Here is a 21,705-nt window from a genome sequence, read left to right as displayed (position 1 = left end):
ATATATAGAGATATCATACAACTCTGCCTAAGTAATATAATGGATTTCAAGAAAACGCAACTCAGGCCAATGGGTGCACACAAGTTGTAAGTGAATAGGGGTGTCTACTTTCCCTCTCTCACAAGCAGCCCTTCATATCTGTGGAACAGTATGTGCTAATAGTAAATAAAGCAATTAGGGATCTTAAAAAAAGTTAAGATACCACCAATAGCATCAGACATTTGCATGCAACCCGGCTCACCATGCTATCACTCCGCCCTCGGATGGCACGATTAGAGGATGTGGTACTCCCTGTTTCATTGTCTGTAAACTACAAAGATTAAAATGCATGTATTTACAGGTGATTGACTGCAGTCCAAACAATTTCCATCTTGAAATAAGTAATTCATAGAATGTTAGTGAATGAGGCACACTCTACATAAAAACACACATTTAAAGAAAAAACAGTTACTCACATTCTCGTAACTGTTGTTCTTCAAGATGTGTTGTTCATGTTCATTCTAATCAGGTGTGTGCGTGTGCAAAGCAGCCGAAAGATTTTTTTTCCCCTAGCAGTATCCATTGGGTTGGTCCAGGCGCCCCTTGGAGTGGTGCCATCATGGCACTCAACATAGGACCCTACTGACATGCCACCCCTCAGTTCCTTCTTGCTGGGTATGTCGACAGAGAGGTAGGAGGGAGGGTATGGGAATGGACATGAACAACACATCTCGAAGAACAGTTATGAGAAAGTGAGTAACCGTTTTTTCTTCTTCAAGCACTTGTTCATGACAATTCCAATCAGGTGACTCCCAAGGCTAAGTTCAGGAGGCGGGGTCGGAGTTGTCCGCTGACTGGAGCACAACTCTAGCAAAGGCCGCATCATCTCTGGCCAATTGGGTAAATTGCATAATGCGCAGTGAAATATGTATGGAGGACTACGTCATCACACTGCATATTCCGTGAGTCGGAACTTGCGCCAGGAACACTGCTGAAGAAGCCTACACCTTAGTGGAGTGCATTGTGAGCAGAGGGGCAGGCACCTCTGCCAGGTTATACCATTCACGGATGTAGGACATGATCCACAAGGAAGCTCGTTGGGAGGAGACTGGAAGACCCTTCGTCCTGTCTGCCACGGCCACAAACAGTTGAATGGACTTCCTAAACGGCTTCTTTCTTTCAATGTAAAAGGCTAGTGCTCTGTGGACATTCAATGAGTGAAGCCTCTGCTCCCTGCTGCTCAAGTGCAGCTGAGGATAGTGTCATAACCTCAGGGGTTCCCCTGGGGAAGGCAGATCAGCACTCCAGGTTGCTAATGCTGTTGCAAGCATCGCAAGGCATTTTGGGGAGGGTCAAAGGCATGAGTGGAGTGTGGGAGATTCTTTTGCAGGCTGCAAGAGGCCAAAGGGGGAAGGAGAAAGAGCTGAGAAAGGATTAACTCAACAATGCAGCTAGCAAGCTCAGTCCGACAATAAGACGCTGGCTCCAGTCCAAGGTCATGGACTGGAAGTTTGACATAGACGAGAAGTTTGTCTCTCACCCAGCCACAGCCAGCCATGAGAAAACCAGGACTGCAGAGATGCAAAACACAGACGAGATGACGACGGGGGGGTGGGGGGGGGGCAGAGCTTCATGTCCCTGGAGCCGCTGTGTTTTGGGAAAGCAAAGATGACCACAGAAAGCCGGTTTGGACTGGCACAAAGAGCACCAGGAACAGAGGTCACGGAATGGAACACTCCCAAAAGGAACCCAAAGCTTAAAACCCTCCTGAGAGCTGGAGTAATTCAGAGATCACAGCGGACCCTGACAACCCGTGCACGGGACAAGAACTCCCATCCACCCCACACCCCCTCTTCTTCTTACATTACACCCAGGCTTAGCCAGCCTCGGGTAGTGCAGATGTGAATATGAAAGTGGGTTAGGGCTTGGGACACTAACGCTTTCTTCCTTCCTTTCTTCCTCCCTCCCACCCCAGCACTCTCTGCTGTTATTTCATTATTTTATCAATAAAGCTTTAAAACTTAGATACTTGGTGTGTTTCGTCATCTCCCGCCCAAATGATCCTGTGGCCTCAGCCTGATCACCTGACGCCTCAGGCAGATTGGTAACAGAAATCCGTCACAATAGAACACTGGGAGAAAGATGTCCTGGACGATATGAAATTGGGAGACAACCTTCAGGAGGAAAGCTGAATGTGGCCTGAGCTTGTCCTTATAGAACTCGGTGTAAGGGGGCTCTGATATTAGGGTGTTGAGCTCAGACACCCTCCTGGCTGAGGTTATCACTACCAGAAACACTACCATGTATGACAGATAAAGCAGAGAACAAGTTGCCAGTCCAAATTGATGGGTCTGTCCTTCGAACCAAAGGACTAGAGTGAGGTCTCAGGTTGGGGCCGGATATATCGAACATGTGGATATAACCTGCTGAGACCTTTCAGAAAATGGCTGACCATAGGGCTGGCAAAGACTGACCGGCCCTCTGCGCCTGGATGGAAGGCAGAGATGGCCGCCAAGTGAACCCTTATTGATGACATGGACAGTTCCTGCTGCTTGAGATGGAGAAGGTAGTCCAGTATGAGTGATATAAAGGTGAGCGTCGGGGATAAATGATGCTGTGCCGACCAGATTGAGAATCTCTTCCACTGGGCAAAGTAGGTAGCCCTGATGGACTTGTCTAACGAGGTCCAAACAGAAGAGCTCCAGGGGGTTCAGCCATGGAGCTTCCATGCCATGAGGTGTAACGACTCAAGGTTCGGGTGCTGGAGACAGCAGTGATCCCGAGATATTAAGTCTGGGAGGAGTGGCAAGGTGACTGGGGCTTCCACAGACATTTCCACAAGAGATGTGTACCATTGTTGGTGGGGCCAGGCTGGAACTGTCAATATACTGAAGCCTCTTCCCTTCGTATCTTGAGAAGCACCTTGTGAATGAGAGGAATGGGTGAGAACGCGTAGAGGAGATGGCCTCTCCATAGGAGGATGAACGCATCAACGATGGAGGCTAGGCTGTGATTCAGGAAGGAGCAAAACCGCTGGAACTTCCTGTTGCATCGTGTGGCGAACAGATACATCTAGGGAAAACCCCACCGTTGAAAGATGGAGTTGGCGACATCCAGGCATAGGGACCACTTGTGGCCATGAAATAACCTGCTGAGACCGTCTGCCAACTTGTTCTGTACTCTCAGGAGGTATGATGCTTTCAGGTGTATCAAATGAGCTACACAGAAGTCCCACAGCATGAGGGCTTCCTGGCACAGTGGAGAAGAGCATACACCCTCCTGTTTGTTGATACAGAACATCGCCGTGGTGTTGTCTGGCATAACTGATACACATCTCCCTGTCACGTGGTCTCGGAAAGTCTGGCATGCCAGGCGCACCGCTCTCAGCTCTCTGACATTGATGTGGAGAGCGAGTTCCACCTAAAACCAGAGACCTTGTGTCCTGAGGTCTCTCAGATGTGCTCCCCAGCCCAAGGCTGATGCGTCCATCACTAGCAAGTGGGATGTCTGAGGACCGGGGAAGGGGACCCCTGTACACACTACCTGCTGGTCCAGCTACCACTGGAGGGAGTCGAGGACTGGGTGAGGCAGAGTCACGACCCTGTCCAAACTGTCCCGAGTCGGCAAATAAACTGAGGCTCGCCACGATTGGAGAGGACGGAGTCTGAGCGTGGTGTGCTGCACCACATAAGTACAAGAGGCCATCCTGTCCTAGAAGTTTCAGGCAATTCCTTGCTGTGATGGTAAGAAACTGCCTGAGACTTTGAATGATGTCACCCAGGGCCAGAAACCTCGCTTCTGGGAGGTGTGCCCTGGCCTGTGTAGAGTCTAGTACCTCCCCTATGAACTCTATCCGCTATACAGGAGACAGAGTCGATTTCCCCATGTTCAGGAGAAGGCCCAGTTAGTTGAACGTCGTTCTTATGAAGTTGACTTGTGCCTCTACTTGAGCCCTGGACCAGCCCTTGATCAGCCAGTTGTCAAGGTAAGGAAACACTTGTACCTGGTGCCTACATAGGAATGTAGCCACGACTGCCATACACTTGGTAAACACACGAGGCACTGCTGATAGGCCAAAAGGGAGGACTGAACCGGTAGTGTTTGTTGCTCACCTTCTGGACCTCGTATGGCAGACCTGAGACCTGGAGACAGGAGCCCCTTCTCATGGCAACCCTGGTAGCCATCACCCGAGTGACTGCATCAGCCCCATACAGAGTGGCCTAGAGTGAAACTCGAGAAATGAGCTTGTCCTCCTCAACCAGGGCCAAGAATTCGGCATGGGAGTCCTGCGGCAGCCGCTCTATGAACTTTGCCATTGCCCCGCATGTATTGTAGCAGTAGCTACTGACAATGGCCTGCTGATTAGAAATGCGGAGCTGCAAGCCACCAGTGGAGTAGACTTTTCTCCCAAAACGGCTGAGTCGTTTCACCTCCCAATTCTTTGGGGAGGGAACTTGGTAGCCCTGGCGTTCACGTTGGTTAGCAGCGTCCATGACCAGGGAATCTGGTGAAGGATGGGTATACAAGTGCTCGTAGCCCCTGAATGGCACAAAATAGCGTCTTTCATTGCGCTTAGCCATAGGGGGCAATGAAGCTGGGGTCTGCCACAAGGTTTTTATGGTGTCAGCAATCGTCTTTATGAAGGATAGGGCAATACGTGTCGGTCTGGAGGAGGTGAGGATATCCACCATTGGATCTGCGTCCTTCACTACCTCCTCTGCCTGAATGCCCAGGCTCTGGGTATCCCTCTTCAGCAATTGCTGTAGGACCCTGTTGTCCTGCAGGGCTGGGGCTCCCGAAGTGCCTGCCAGCGCTTCATCTGAAGAGGGAAAGGAAGAGACCCCCACAAGGAGTGGCTGCTCTCTTCCCTCTGCACCCAAGGGGTCCCATGGCACTTGGGGATCCTGGACTGGAGCAAAAACAAACTGTACAGAGCCCCTCAGTGCTGGAGCTGTATACGTCAGTGCTGAGGCTGTCGGTGCCGAAGTTGTCAAAGCCAGAACCGATGGTGTCGGGGCTGTCGGTGCCGAGGTCGTCAGCGCTGATACCAGTGGGGCTGCTGAAGAGGTTGGGATGGTGGCATCAAGGAGCGACGGAACTACCCCTGACCCTATCGATGCTGACTGTGCCGGAGGGAGTACGAAAGTGGCCGAGGCACTGCCATGCCCTGGAATGTGACCCTTGGCCTTGGTGAAAGGCACAGGGACGCCAAAAGGGCCACTGTGCCAAGGGCTGCCACTGCATGGGCCATGATGCTGGGTAAGGGTGCCAGTCTCGTGATGACCTGGACCATCTACTTCTGCTCCTGTGAGATCGATAGGAGTCCAACTCTGACTCCGAGGTCTCTGAAAAGGAGGACCATGGAGGAGTGGTATTTTGAGGCACAGAGGGTCCACACCAAAGGGCTCAGGACCAACAAGGCTGCTGACCCTGTTCTGGCGCCGGGGAGCGGTGCACCAGGACTGGAGACCACCGGGACATCATTGCAGGTTTTCCCCTTGGCAGTGCCAGGGGAGCAACCGGTGCTGGTGACCTATCTCGTCTCAGCGGGAAAAATGGTGCCATGAGCTGGAGCAGGTCCCAGGCTGCCTCAAACACCTCCGGGGTCAACGGGAGATGTCATTGTCAGCTCAGCCTTGGCAAGCAAGAAGGGCTCCACCTAACGAAGAGAGGGAAGAGCATCCTCACAAGCAGGCTGGCTAACCTAGTGAGGAGGGCTTTAAACTAGGTTCACCGGGGGAAGGAGACCAAAGCCCTGAGGTAAGCAGGTAAGTGGGATACTGGGAGGAAGCACGAGCAGGAGAGCGCGAGAGGGGAGGGCTCCTGCCTCATACATAGAAGGAGGGACGATCAGCGAGTTATCTCAAGTGCCTATACACAAATGCAAAAAGCCTGGGAAACAAGCAGGGAGAACTGGAAGTCCTGGCACAGTCAAGGATTATGATGTGATTGGAATAAAAGAGACTTGGTGGGATAAGTCACATGACTGGAGTACTGTCATGGATGGATATAAACTGTTCAGGAAGGACAGGCAGGACAGAAAAGGTTGGGGAGTTGCACTGTATGTTAGACAGCAGTATGACTGCTCAGAGCTCCAATATGAAACTGTAGAAAAACCAGAGAGTCTCTAGATTAAGTTTAGAAGTTTGAGCAACAAGGGTGATCTCATGGTGGGAGTCTGCGATAGACCACCGAACCAGGGGGATGAGGTGGACGAGGCTTTCTTCCGGCAACTAACCGAAGTTACGAGATTGCAGGCCCTGGTTCTCATGGGAGACTTCAATCACCCTGATATCTGCTGGGAGAGCAATACAGCGGTGCACAGACAATCCAGGAAGTTTTTGGAAACTGTAGGGGAAAATTTCCTGGTGCAAATGCTGGAGGAACCAACTAGGGACAGAGCTCTTCTTGACCGGCTGATCACAAACTGGGAAGAATTAGTAGGGGAAGCAAAAGTGGATGGGAACCCGGGAGGCAGTGACCATGAAATGGTCACATTCAAGAACCTGACAAAAGGAAGAAAGGAGAGCAGCAGAATACGGACCCTGGACTTCAGAAAAACAGACTTTGACTCCCTCAGGGAACTGATGGGCAGGATCCCCTGGGAGAATAACGTGAGGGGGAAAGGAGTCCAGGAGAGCTGGCTGTATTTTAAAGAATCCTTATTGAGGTTACAGAGACAAACCATCCCGATATGTAGAAAGAATAGTAAATATGGCAGGCGAAATCCTTAACAGTGAAATCCTTGCTGATTTTAAACACAAAAAAGAAGCTTACAAGTGGAAGATTGGATAAATGACCAGGGATGAGTATAAAAATATTGCTCAGGCATGCAGGAGTGAAATCAGGAAGGCCAAAATCACACCTGGAGTTGCAGCTACCAAGAGATGTTAAGAGGGTTAAGAAGAGACCAAGAAGGGTTTCTTCAGGTACGTTAGCAACAAGAAGAAAGGCAAGGAAAGTGTGGGCCCCTTACTGAATGAGGGAAGCAACCTAGTGACAGAGGATGTGGAAAAAGCTAATGTACTCAATGCTTTTTTTGCCTCTGTCTTCACGAACAAGGTCAGCTCCCAGACTACTGCACTAGGCAGCACAGCATGGGGAGGAGGTGACCAGCCCTCTGTGGAGAAAGAAGTGGTTTGAGACTATTTAGAAAAGCTGGACGAGCACAAGTCCATGGGGCCGGATGCGCTGCATCCAAGAGTGCTAAAGAAGTTGGCGGATGCGATTGCAGAGCCATTGGCCATTATCTTTGAAAACTCATGGTGATCGGGGGAGGTCCCAAATGACTGGAAAAAGGCTAATTTAGTGCCCATCTTTAAAAAAGGGGATTTTTTTTAAAAAGGAGAAGGAAGATTTGGGGAACTACAGGCCAGTCAGCCTCACCTCAGTCCCTGGAAAAATCATGGAGCAGGTCCTCGAGGAATCAATTCTGAAGCACTTAGAGGAGAGGAAAGTGATCAGGAACAGTCAGCATGGATTCACCAAGGGCAAGTCATGCCTGACTAATCTAATTGCCTTCTATGACGAGATAACTGGCTCTGTGGATGACAGGGAAAAGCAGTGGACGTGTTATTCCTTGACTTTAGCAAAGCTTTTGACAGTCTCCCACAATATTCTTGCAAGCAAGTTAAAGTAGTATGGGCTGGATGAATGGACTATAAGGTGGACAGAAAGCTGGCTAGATTGTCGGGCTCAACGGGTAGTGATCAATGGCTCCATATCTAGTTGGCAGCCGGTATCAAGTGCAGCGCCCTAAGGATCAGTCCTCAGGCCGGTTTTGTTCAATATCTTCATTAATGATCTGGAGGATGGTGTGGATTGCACCCTCAGCAAGTTTGCAGATGACACTGAACTGGGAGGAGAGGTAGATACGCTGGAGGGTAGTGATAGGATACAGAGGGACCTAGACAAATTGGAGGATTGGGCCAAAAGAAATCCTATGAGGTTCAACAAAGACAAGTGCAGAGTCCTGCACTTAGGACGGAAGAATCCCATGTACCGCTACAGACTAGGGACCGAATGGCTATGCAGCAGTTCTGCAGAAAAGGACCGAGGGGTTACGGTGGACGAGAAGCTGGATATGAGTCAACAGTGTGCCCTTGTTGCCAAGAGGGCCAATGGTATTTTGGGATGTATTAAGTAGGGGCATTGCCAGCAGATCGAGGGACATGATCATTCCCCTCTATTCGACATTGGTGAGGCCTCCTCTGGAGTACTGTGTCCAGTTTTGGGCCCCACACTACAAGAAGGATGTGGAAAAATTGGAATGAGTCCAGCAGAGGGCAACAAAAATGATTAGGGGACTGGAACGCATGACTTATGAGGAGAGGCTGAGGGAACTGGGATTGTTAAGTCTGTGGAAGAGAAGAATGAGGTGGGATTTGATAGGTGCTTTCAACTACCTGAAAGGGGGTTCCAAAGAGGATGGATCTCGACTGTTCTCAGTGGTAGCAGATGACAGAACGAGGAGTATTGGTCTCAAGTTGTAGTGGGGGAGGTTTAGGTTGGATATTAGGAAAAGCTTTTTCGCTAGGAGGGTGGTGAAACACTGGAATGCATTCCCTAGGAAGGTGGTGGAATCTCCTTCCTTTGAGGTTTTTAAGGTCAGGCTTGACAAAGCCCTGGCTGGGATGATTTAGTTGGGGATTGGTCCTGCTTTGAGTAGGGGGTTGGATTAGATGACCTCCTGAGGTCCCTTCCAACCCTGATATTCTATGATTCTATGGTCCGGACTTGCCCGCTCCTCCACGGGGGCAGGAGTTGACGTGACCATCTCTGGCAGTGGGGCCGAAGTAGTGTGACCTGACTTGAGTCTCACAATGGCCGGCACCTTGGGTCTAGTTGTGGGGACGGGGAAAAACAACCCCTCTCTGGCCTCCTCTTCTTCTGCGGCATCGGCAATTGAGACCTGTGCCTGTCTGTGGTATGTGAGCCACAAGTGGAGCCATGACGGTGCTGAGACTCTTTGTCTTTACTTGGCACCGATCTCTGTACTGATGGTGCAGCGGCACTGCGTATTGAGGAGAAGGTACTCGGCACCAGGTCGGTTGGACTGGGGCTGGAGTGCCGCTTCCATTAGTATGATCTTCAGGCGCTGATCTCTGTCTTTCAGTGTCCTGGGGAGAACCCCCCCGTGCAGATCCTACAGCTATCCTTCTGATGGCTCTCCTCTAGACACTTCAAACATGAAGTGTGAGGATCGTTTCTGGGCATACACTTGCTGCAGACTTCACAGGCTTTGAAGCCAGGAGACCACAGCATGCCCTAGTGCCGGGACAGCACTGGAGGGGAAACCCCTCAAAAGAAAACTTAAGAACTAAGTAAAGTACCTACTAACTACTTAAACACTAAGTACAAAAACTAATGAATAACTATATACAGACTGGCACCTTAGAGAATTGGTTAGTCTCTAAGGTGCCACAAGTACTCCTTTTCTTTTTGCGAATACAGATTAACATGGCTGTTACTCTGAAACCTATATACAGATTGCCAAATGCGCTTGTCATGACAAGAGCAAGGGGAAGTTCCAGCTAACTGTCACTGGCGGTAAGAAGGAACTGAGGAGGTGGTGTGTGGGCAGGGCGCTATATTGAGCACCTTGATGGTGCCACTCCAGGGGGCGCTGGGACCGACCCGATAGATACTGTTAGGGGAAAAATCTTCCGGCCGCCGTGCAGGCATGCACACGTACACACACCTGACTGCAACTGACATGAACAACCCTTCAAAGAGGAAATTAGATTTGTAACCATTAAATTCTAAAGGACAGCAAAATCTGAAAATAAGAAAATGGAAGTTTCATACTGGCTTGAAAAGTGAAAGACTTGTAGGTAGGCAAATAAAACTGCAAAACATAAAACTGGTTTTTGAAAAGGAGTACAATTAAGTCAAAAGGCTGGACTATTAGATATGTACTCTACATTCACCTACCAGATAATTCTCAAAAAGAACAAAATCAATGGATGCAAAAAAATCACTTTTATGGATTTAATAAACACATTCTCCCAACAACCTCAAACAAAATGGGTACAGTACATGAAGCAGACAATGAGAGCTAAAGTGGGTGTTCCAATCTTTATGGTGACCTGCAAGAAAAAAAAAAATCAGCTTACTGCCTTTTTTTGCTTCTCTGATGTATAAACAGGGTCCAAATTTTTTTTGTTTTCCTTATTTTAAAATTAGAAATGTAGGTGTTGTCCACCCTGGAAGTGTCAATGATGACTGGTAAGAGCATCACACAAACATGCTGAAAACAGCAGCAGGTCCTCCAACAAAATCAGAGAAGATGTCAGACTTGAAATTAAATATTTCTAACTTTAAAAGTAATCAGAAAAAACACTTCTTAAAAAGCCAAAACAAACCTACTCGACTTCTGGCTTTATATATTGTAGAACAACACAAGGATATAAATCCTTTTCTGTCTCCCAAATCCTTTGCATGTCACTTTTGACTTTCACCATGAGAGTTGTTTTGCCAGGAATTGGAAGTCTTGCTAGCCAGAGACATACTTGTGGGGTTTTTGGTTGTTGCGGTTGTTGTAAGTGGACAATTTTGGGGGGTGCATGGGCAAATAAAATAGAACAGACTAACACTTAGAAAAACTCTCCAAGAAAATCAAATTGATAGGCACCCAGCCTGCATGCCATAAACATTAACCAAATTCTGCTTTTGGTTTTGCTCTTGAAAGTCCACTGAGCAGAATTTTGCACAATTGTTCTAAGAATTCAACATGCCTTAGGTAACTTATTTTTATAAAAGTTTATCACAACGTAAAAAGAAAAGGAGTACTTGTGGCACCTTAGAGACTAACCAATTTATTTGAGCATAAGCTTTCGTGAGATACAGCTCACTTCATCGGAGCTTATGGTCAAATAATTTGGTTAGTCTCTAAGGTGCCACAAGTACTCCTTTTCTTTTTGCAAATACAGACTAACACGGCTGTTACTCTGAAACCTATCACAATGTAGTAAACTTGAAATTAAAATATAGATTTACTTGATCTATATTTTCCAGCCTTCTAGACACTATTGTAGATGGTTTTTATTTCAAACAAAATCTGTCTCCTCCTAATCCCATCTTTTCTCTAGCTAGAAACTACAGTGAAACTTCAATCCTCCATAGAGAAGGCTGACACTAAAACAAGTGTCATGTCATCAGTTTCAGAACTACATCTTCACTGCTGGACCAAAAAAGATACATAGTACAAAGCTGCAAAGTCTCACTTAATGATAAAAAGGCAACAATATTTCTTACACATTTTAATCCAACAACCATTTGTCTGGTTATTTATATGGCCCTCACCCCCCACAATATCTGAGTACCTACCAAAGAAACAAAGAACACGATTCTCTCCACCCTACCCCTTGGTTCTACTTCCTTTAGTAATACTTTTTCCAGTGGCTCTGTTTTAAACCTGATTTAATCTGAAGCTCTTCTCCAACCCCCAATTATGGAAGAAATCCTTAGTGTTAAATATTAGATGTAATTTTTGTAAAGGCCAAGGGATTTGTTTATATTAACAACTGTGATCTACAAAAGGCAACAGATAATACACACTGTACCTTCCTGCACCAAGCCCAATCTCATTCCAATCTGTACTAAATTATGTCAGATTATGTTCTGGCACATCAAGCTGTAACATATCAAATACACCACTGAAAGTCGTAATGGTTCATAGAGAAATATTTATGTTCTCACTGGAAATAAACTCTTCCATTTTTCCTCTGAGAAGACAGCTACCAGTTTACCTGCAACTGTCAGGTGTCACCAGCCTATTTCCTTTCTGATGCATAGGAACTCTCTCTCAATCTCTAATATGGGTAAACCAGAGAATTGAGATACTTACTTCATACAATATGCAGGCACCAAGCCACGCCACACTTCTCCCTTATGAAACGTCCCTTTCAATACAAATGTAATGACGCCGTCACTGCCCTGCTCCAGCTAGTATACTAATGTTTATAGTTGGCAACACTGTCTTCATGCTTCTAGCTGAACTTTTTGAAGTAACACCTGGTAACAGTGACGGAGTTCTCTATATGTACTCTTTTTCAAGATTTAAAAAAAAAAAAAAAAGTGTCATCCATTTTCAACTTTAAACCTTTTTTTAAAAAGGAAAACCTTATACAGCAACTTCTACAGTTGAACTGTTTGATAAAATATTCTCATTTTTGTTAATTTTCTTACAGCTGATTTAATTTTTCTGAAGCAGAACAAAAATCTGTAGTTCATGTATTTATCACTAGAGTGACTTACAGTGCAAATGCTCACGATGATTATTGTGAATTAGTCAAGAAAAAAATACCACAAAATCATGCAAAGGGCTCACCACAGGACTACTTCGAGCTGAACTTGCTCTCGAAGAATAACTGTATTCAGATGGCTATAGACAAAAGTTATGAGGAAGAAAGATTTTATAATTTTTAATCTTTACATTAGTAAACGTTTTCAGAAAATAAGCTAATTAGACTTACAGTGTGAGAGTTATAGGAGCTATATAATCCATTACCACACAATGATGCCTGGGAAACAAAGGGAATGGATCATTGTTTATAACTAGTGTCAAAATAATTAAAATGTGACAACTTCGAGTCATGCAAGATAATAATTCTACTACTGTGCAATCAAACTTCACCCTTATGATATTCAGTTTCCATGCATTTTCCACCAAAGGCTGTACTTTTTGAAAGGGGGTAGGGCCAAACTTGTATTTCCTTTTTTCACCACTTCCTCCCGTCATACAGGGAATTCTCTAAGAGGAAATCAGACTATTCTGTTAAAAGGGTCAGATTTTTTAAAAAAAAACAAAACTATTTTTAAATAGTATTTTAAACCTTAACTATGTTTAACCAAAAGATTAACATTTAAATTACACTTTATATTTTCAGTTTTATTTATGCTGTTTATCTTTTTGAATTTCACTCAGCTTGAACAAAAACTAGACGAGCGTTTCAGTGAAGATGCTACCTATGCCTACAAGAAGGCTTCTCCCATTGGCATAGATAATCCACCTCCACAAGAGGCGGCAGCTATGTTGACAAAAGAAGCCCTCCCGCAGTAATGACAACTTCAAGAGATCAAAAATCATGAGCCAGACGCCCAAAAATCACGAGATTTTTAAAGATGATTACATCGTGTTTCTTAGGTCAATCTCTTGATTTTTGAACTCCTGCCCATCCCCAGAGTGTGTGCATGTTACAATTAGTATTGCTCACTACATATATTAGAGAAGCTGATTTTGGCCCTGGCTGCAGGGGCTCTCACCCCCACATCTGCCCATCTCCTGCCCAGCAATTAATCCTGTCCTCTAGTCACTCATCAGTTCTGTCTCCCCTCAACGCCCCCTCAATTCAGCTCCCCATCAGTTCAGTTCCCTCACCCCCAGCACCACCATCCCATCAGTTCAGGCACTGACCCCATCAATCCCCACTGCCATCAGTTCAGCACTCACCCCATCTGCTCAGAACCCACAATCAATAAAAAAAACCCCGCCTTTCCCCCCCCCCATGTTAGCATGCAGGCCATAGCTCCAGCCACTACAGCGATTTCTAACGAAAAGTAATCCTGACTCATGATCTGTGGATAGAATTCGCAAATGTCAGGATTTTTTTTTCTTAGAAATCATGACTCTCATGATTAATTCACGAGAATTTTGTGTCTGCTCCCGTTAAGAGCGCTGTCTGGATGGGGGGTTAGGTCGATATAACTATGTTGTTCACGGTACTACATCACTCAGACATAGTTATATTGACCTATCCCCCTGTGCAGACCATGCTACGTCAATGGGAGGGCTTCTCCTGTCAACACAGCCACCTCTCATGGAGGTGAAATACCTGTGGATTTTTCACACCCTTGAACGGTGTAGTTATATTGATGTAAATTTATAGGGTAGACCCAGCCTAAGTGCCCATGTAGGCAGAACTAGGCTGATGAAAGAATTCTTCCATTGATTTAGCTACTGCCTCTCAGGGAGGTGGTTTATCTACAGTGCCAGGAGAACCCCTCCTCTCGCTGCAGTGAATGTCTACACTGAAGCACTGCTGCAGCAATTTAAGTACAGACAAAGCCGGGGTCGGAGGGGGGGCTCAGTATGTCGTCAACCAATTAATAATAATGCAGAGCTAAGATTCTTTAATATCATATTGATATTCAGGGTTTAATACTTACCCCTAAAAGAACTCAGCATGTGAGTTATTACCAAAATATAGAAAATTATTTAAAGGGAAGCTATCAAAGTTGAGATTCTTCAAATATTAATTGAATCCACCCAAAAATGTGTCAGGCTTACCTTACAAAAAAAAGCAAATAAAACTTAACATAAATCAATACATACACACATACCACCTAACCAAACATGCCAAACCCATGCAGGGGAGGAGGGAGAAAGAAATTGGGCTTGTTTTTGGCTTAATTGGCTTGTGAGAGTTGCTTGTTGGCTAGTTTTTGGCTTGTAGCTTGCTGCTTGTTTGGCTTACAGCTTGTTGTAACTTGTTGCTTCTTTTTTTTGATCGGCTCCCAGCAAGCAGGGGCAAGGAGGGCAGAGAGTGAGGGGTACACAGTGGGCCCACCACACTCCCAGACTGCACGCTAGTCAGTCACACAGAGTGTTGGGGTTCTTAGGGATTGGCTTGTTTTAGCCTTGTTTTGAAATAGGATTAGCTTGATTTTTGGCTTATTGTGAAAGTTGGCATGCTTATTTACCACATGAAAGTTGGCAACTGTGCACCTAACTCTCTAAACAACTTTTACAGGATTCTGATCCTCAGATGATCTGCGAGGTTATATCACAAAAGGAAAATTTCAGAGTTCTGGTCATATACTGCTTACATTATGCTGACGAGGAGCTTTTCTCTTAAGATGTGTGCTGACATTTAAAAGAGCTTGATAGTACAGGAGACAAAGTTTTAAAGCAAACTAATTTTTAGGTTGTGTGGTAGTAACAAGGGAAATAGTGAAGGAAGAGTGACTTTCATATTTGGGACTTGTCATCTTTTATTGTGTGCCATTAAGTCATTAAAATGACTGAAGAAAAAATAATTTGATGCACAGCAATTTTGTTTTCCTTTATCTTAAAATTATGTCTTTGGAATTTCATAGTGTTTTGCAAGCTAATAATTAGTCTATATTATCAATTATTAATATTTTGGCCAGAGGAGGAATGGGGAGAAAGATTAAGGTGACGTTTAAAAGTGACTCATTTTGTTCTGAACTCAATGGTATAATAATCTGATTAAATGTACACCAGCTGCATTAACACACAGTCAAATCATCATGTTAGTATTTTTTGCAAGGTGATGGTTGGAAGAGGTAAATGTGCATCCAAAATCAGGACAAGATCTCACGTATCATAAGCAGAGCAAGTGGATTAGGGAACAAATTAAAGACTTTTAGTTATTCTTTTTATTGTCCCAAATTCTCAAAGAAGCTTATGGCCCGCTTGTCCTAGGTGTTGTATAAATAATTGAAAAGCCAAATAAAAAAGGTACCACAAGGTAGAGCAGTTTCAAGTTGTCTCACCAATGTAACATTACTTAGACACTTTTTTGGTGTGTGTTATTTAAAGGTGGCCAGCAAAGGAAACAAAATTAGAGGCCTGAGGGGGTTTTCTTAAAGTAAAAAAACAAAACAAAAAACAAAACAAAACAAAAAAACAAAAAAAAACCCCACAGGGGTTGTGTGTCACTTTTAAAACTGGAATTTCATTCTTTGTATAAGCAAGAAGATGAAAAAAAAAATCACTAGAGAACTAAGGAAATGTGACATCAAAAGAGCAAAAACAAAGTTAACCTACTGGGAAAAAAAAAGATCATCAGGGTTTAAATTTTCTTTTTTTTTTTTTTACCAATATCTTAACTGCAATGACTAATTAACATTTTGGATAAAGAAAGCTTTTGTTAAAAAAGCAACATCATTGCTCTTTAAATTAAGAGGGTAGAGTTGGAAATTAACATCCCTAACACTCCCTAACAAAACCAGAACAGATGACATTTGATATCCCTGATATTTCTAAAGTAAAAAACAAGTAGAAAAAAGCATCCTGCATTCCACCCTCTCTTTATAAAGAAATGAGCCACAATTTTAAAAAATCCTGTGGAAATCACCTTTCAGAACATCTTCTATATTCCTGTACATTTCACATTATCTGAGTCATGCAAGCTTTAGCTTTATTTTAAAATGCAGCAGGAATGCATACGCAGTACTCTCAAACCACAGTCATTTGAATGCAGGTTTAGGGCAACCATGCAAATGGACTCATACGAACCAAACTAGCACTTCTTATCAAACCCGTGTTTACGCTAGGAGACACCTATAAAGAAAAGAGTAATTATTTAAAGAAACAAAAAACTATTAAGATATCAAAAGTTAGCCAAAAAGCTTTTTCACACCGTACTAACCCTATAGGTCTTAGTAGTTGCCGAAGGATCACTGTAGAGAGAAGAGGACTGTGATAGGGGAAAAAAAAATGTTTGGCTGCAGTACAAAGGAAGGTTTAAATCCATTGTTTTATATTTGCAATGAAGCTCTCGGAATTTAATGAAACACATAAAACTTAGATCTAGTACGATAACATATTTTAAAGGAACCATACATCTTGAAGAACAGAAGTCTATAATATGCTAATTAAAAAGAGTTAGTATTTTTATGGTAAAAACGTGGCATGAAAAAAGCATGAAACATAGGACTCGATGGCTCGGTCATGCAATTTCTCTCCTTGGTTACAAATATAAATCTAACCAAAGTCTACAACAGACAGAAACTGTTACCCTCTGATGACCAGAAGTTTATTATTTGCACTATGATAGCACTTACAGTCCCCCATCATTGACCTGGGCCCTAACATACTATGCTCTGTACAGTGCATAAAAGTTAAAGTGTCAAAAGTTTCTGGTTTCAGAGTTCTGCTACTAAAGAAAAGACAGCTACCGTATAGTAGCTGTTTGAGATGTGGGTGCAGACACTTATTCCACTCAGGTGTGTGCACACCCAGTGCACAAAAGCTAAAGAACTCATCCTAGCAGTACCCATAGGGATGGTACTCATGGTCTCTGGTCCCTAAACCCCTCTCCTGGTTATTTAAAAGGCAGCGTCACCCCAATCCCACTCAGTTCCTTCGCATCAAACATCAAGAGATGCGACTCTTATGCAGAAGGCACCATGGGTGAGTCGTGGAATACACATCTGCACCCATCTCTCAAACAGTTATCGTCCAGGTAGGTAACCATTTTTTCATCGTTGATTGGTTCAGTCGTGTATTCCACTCAGGTGATTCACAAGCTGTATCAGTAGGAAGTAGGCTCAAAATCTACTTAAAGAACAACTGCAGAACTGCCTTCCCAAAGTTTGCATCTGATGTAGATGCAACCATAATAGCATAGCATTTGGTAAAATTATATACACAGGAGACTAGGTGCAAATGTCCAATATCAAAACATCATTGATAAATGCGATTGATGTCACTTGAGCTCTCGTTGAATGAGCCCACAGTCTTTGTGAAGGTGTTGCCTGAACTACTCGTTATGCTGTCATAATACAGGAAGTTATCTGGAAATAGTCTGTGTGGTGACCACGTGATCCTTCATCCTGTCTGCATAGGAAACAGAAAGAAGTTGAACTACTAAATGGTTTAGTCCTCGCCAAATAAAAAGACACACATCATTTCACATCCAACAAATGAAGGTGCTGCTCTTCTGTGCTTGAATGTGGCTTAGGAAAGAATACAGTAAGCATATTATTTGGTTAATGTGAAACCACTTTATACAAAATTTTAGAATGCAGCCCTCGAGCTAGTCTTTGAAAAACTGAGTAAATGGTGGCTCTGCCATTAAAGCCTGCAGCTCACTTACTCTTCCTGCAGATGTGAAAACATGACAGGTGCAAGAGAGAGGGAGAACAAGTTGCCAGGGACTCAATCGGAGAATCCACGAGGGCAGCCAGCACAATATTAAGGTCCCACAAAGGAACTGCTTCTTTCACCGGTGGGGAAAAACACAAATGATTCCTTAGATACCTTACTACCGTGGGGTATGAGAAAATTGACTTCCTTTGGATCATAATATGGAACGTCGAGATCCCTGCTAAGTGGATCCTCAATGAGCTGAGAGACAGACCAGAAGACTGAAGGTGTAACAGATATTCTGAAATGCCCTGAACGTGGGCTAGCATCAGTTGATTCCCCTAGGCCAATGACCAATCCAAAAACCGCTTCCACTTGGCCAAATAGGTAGCGCTAAAGGAGGGACTTCTACTATTGAGTAGCACTTGTTTAACAGCTTCCAAACAGTATTGTTCCTCTTCATCTAACCATGCCACGAGCTGCAGATTACTTAATGTTGGAAATCAAACTTGACCCTGGTGCAGAGTTAGTAGGTTGGGATAAAGAGGAAGAGATATGGGATATCAAACAGGTAGACTGAGGCGGCTGGATAAACAGCTTTGTCTTGGCCAACTTCAGACAGCTTCAGTTTGAGAATAAGCCGAGATCGGGAGAAAGGAATACATCAGTGCCAATCCCCAATTCAGGTGGCAGCACCAGTTAAGGAACCTGGACTGAGATGCACTTGAAAGAAAAACTGATAGCACTTGTTATCTCATTACAAACAGGTCAATAGCCAAGATGCCCTATTCTGCGAAGATGGTCCTCAGTGAACTGATCTTCAGAGACTAGTCACGATTCTTGGAGAAATTCCTGCTGACGTGATCGGCCAAATGATTCTGGACCCTTGGTAAAGGAGATTCCATGTCTTCGCCTCCATATTTAAGCATCTCAGGATGAATGCCGTCCAAATAAGGTGCCTTGTTGTTTTGCCATCTTCTGCAATGCTTTTTTTACTCCTTCGATTTTTACCTCAGATAGATCTATATCTAGGACTAATGGTTTATCATGGTTAAATTCCAGTCTTGTAATTGGTTCTGGTTGGTTTAGCACTTCTCTGAAGTGTTCCACCCATATAATTTCTTGTTCCTCCTGTGTTTTCAAAATTTCTCCTTCTTTCTCTTTCACTGGGACACTTCTGAATTTTGATCTATATCCTGTTAACTGTTTCAGGATCATGTAGACTGTTCTTGTACTGTTTCTTTACCCTGATCCTTCAGCTTCACTAGCCTTACTTTCTACCAAATTCGCTTATCTTTTTTGCACTGCTTCTTTACTGCTTTGTCAAGGTTCCTGTAGGTTTGTTTTGTTTCGTCAGTTGCATGTTTTAGTACTAGAGCCTTTAGTTTTATTTATAATTTTTCATGCTTCTTCTGAGATCCACTGTTCTTTACTGCTTCCTCTCTTTCTACCAATTATCTTTCCAGCTGCTTCTAGCATAGCTGTTTTGAAAAGATCCCACTATATTTCCACTTTGTTTTCTTCAAGATCGTTAAGGGCCTCAAACCTATTCTTGACCTCTATCTGGTACACTTTTTGGATCCTGAAATCTTGTTTCTGTGTGTTGAATAATCTGAGTCTGTTCTCTCTTTTTAAGTGTTTTAAACTTCAATTTGATGTTTGCTTTCAGCAAATAGTGATTGCTCCCTGTATCTGCTCCTCTGAATACTCATGTCTAATGATGTTTTCTATCTCTGACTAACACAGATATAGTCAATCTCATTTTGTGTACTGCCATCTGATGAAATCAGTGTCTTTTTGTGCATGTTTTATGTTGGAAGAAAGAACTGCAGATGCTAAGATTGTTTTCAGCACAAAATTCAAGAAGTTTTATGCCATTGTCTGATGTTGTTCCAGTTATATGTGGGCTGATGACTGTTTCCCAACCTCTTCTTTTGTTTCTGATCTGGGCATTAAGTAAAAAAAGCATTGCAGAAGCTGAAAAACAACAAGGCACCTGGTTTGGATGGCATTCACCCTGAGATGCTTAAATATGGAGATGAAGACGTGGAATCAGTCATCTGTTCGCTGTGCAACAAAATATGGATGGAGGCGAAAGTGCCGGAAGAATGAATTCTTAGTATCATAAGCAAGTTACCAACGAAAGGTGATCTAAAGTTCCAATTGTTCAAATTGGAGGGGAGTAACATTTCTATCTGTCACAGGAAAAGTATTAGCAGCAGTCTTCTTGAACAGAATGAAAGGAAAGATGGATACCATCCTACGCGAACAACAAACTGGATTTAGACAAGGGAAATCGTGCACAGACATTATTTTCACCCTAAGACAGTTTATTGAGAACACAATTGAATTCCAAGGCAGTCTTGCCATCAATTTTGTGGTTTTTCAAAAGGCATTCAATAGTGTAAACAGAGAAACAATGTGGGAAATTGTGGAACAATATGGAATTCCAACACAATTAATTATTATGAAGGTATTCTACGCCAACTCAAAATGCTGCATTAAAATGGAAAGTGGATTGAGTAAGCCATTCAACATCAAGACAGGTGTAAGGCAGGGGTGAGTCCTGTCTCCTTACTGCCTTAGTCCATCCCATGCTTTGCTGCACATTGGGCTACCCACATTTGCCATCTTTGCCTGTCAACTGCCCTTCTCTCCAAATCTTCCCATTTCATGTTGAGGTGCTTGATGTCGTTCAGAACTGTTTCTATGTTATTCGTGGTCTTCCTCTCTTTCTTCTTGCATTTTCTGGCTTCCATTCAAGGGCAGTATTTGGTAAGCGTTCTTTTTCCATTCTCAGTACATGTCCCAGCCGCTGATGTCTTCTTTTGTAGATTATTTGAGAGAGGGTGTCAGTAATTTTTGACTTCCTTTGTCTTCCTATCTCTAGATGTTATTCCCAATATTCTTCTCAGACATTTGTGATGAAATGCATCCAGCTTTCGCTTATCTTTCTTGGTAAATTGCCATGTCTCACTGTTATATGTTGTGATGGCGATAACAATTGTTTTGTATGTGTTCAGTTTTGTCTTAAGGGAGATGTTTTTGAGTTGCTAGATGTTTCTGAGTCTTCCAAATGCAGCATTTGCCTTCCCGATTCTTTTTCTTATTTCCTCTAAACTAGTACCATCTTGGCTGATGGTACTTCCAAGATATGTGAAATTGTCCACCTTCTCCAGTTTCTCGTCTTCGATTTTGATTTCTGTCCCTATCATCCCCATTAACATGACTTTACATTTCTTTGCATTGTATCTCAAACTTATCTTTTCCATTACTTCTTTTACTTGTTTTGTCCATTTTTGTAATCTGTTGGCATCTTCACTGATAAGAACGATGTCGTCAGCAAAGTCTAGATCAAATAGCCCTGAATTCTTCCATTTTAGGCCATATATATCACTGTTGCATTGTTTTAATCCATAGTCTATGACTAGCATAAACAAAAAAGGAGACAGGATGCACCCCTGCCTTACACCTGTCAAGATTGCGCCTTTGACCTCAAAAGGTCATCTTGTCCAGTCCCCTGCACTCATGGAAGTGCTGCATGAAGGAGAGCAACATTCCCACAGACACTCATTTACTGCCAAAATGTTATTGCTTCCTAACAAAGCTGGTTGGACCGTGCTTCTCCCTGCTTGTCCACATAATACACCGTGGCGTTACTGGTAACTATATGAAACAGTGTCCTTGATCTGTGACCAAAAAGTTCTGCATGCATTGTAAATGGCTCAAAACTCCAGGATGTTAATACAAAGGGAAGCTTCCTGTTCTGTGGACACTGAAGATTCAAGGTTTGTGGAGAGGTGCACTCCCCTACCTAGCATGGAGGCATCAATAACTATGGTCCTGACCAGAGGAGGATGGGCAAAGGAATCACCCTCACCCATACTGAT

General features: G+C 43.8%; 1 protein-coding gene across 13 annotated transcripts in view; it reads right to left on the bottom strand.

The window, feature by feature from the left end:
• The window catches only part of LRRFIP2 (LRR binding FLII interacting protein 2), a 143,128-nt gene that overhangs the window by 53,381 nt on the left and 68,042 nt on the right, over positions 1-21,705 (bottom strand). For 5 of the 13 annotated variants that reach the window (XM_075125648.1, XM_075125650.1, XM_048839000.2 and 2 more), the window contains 5 exons: positions 16,377-16,424; positions 16,244-16,288; positions 12,456-12,503; positions 12,311-12,364; positions 242-310 (listed from right to left, as the gene is read on the bottom strand). The exons of 6 other annotated variants lie outside the window; for them this stretch is intronic. In XM_075125648.1, coding sequence (XP_074981749.1) covers positions 242-310; positions 12,311-12,364; positions 12,456-12,503; positions 16,244-16,288; positions 16,377-16,424 — 264 coding nt within the window. The remainder of the gene's footprint in view (positions 1-241; positions 311-12,310; positions 12,365-12,455; positions 12,504-16,243; positions 16,289-16,376; positions 16,425-21,705) is intronic. 2 more of the 13 variants (XM_075125649.1, XM_075125654.1) reach the window with 2 other exon arrangements.

This window comes from Caretta caretta, chromosome 2 (genome assembly GCF_965140235.1).
Source record: "Caretta caretta isolate rCarCar2 chromosome 2, rCarCar1.hap1, whole genome shotgun sequence".
Taxonomy (NCBI): domain Eukaryota; kingdom Metazoa; phylum Chordata; order Testudines; family Cheloniidae; genus Caretta; species Caretta caretta.
This window is presented reverse-complemented; position numbering and strand designations above follow the sequence as displayed.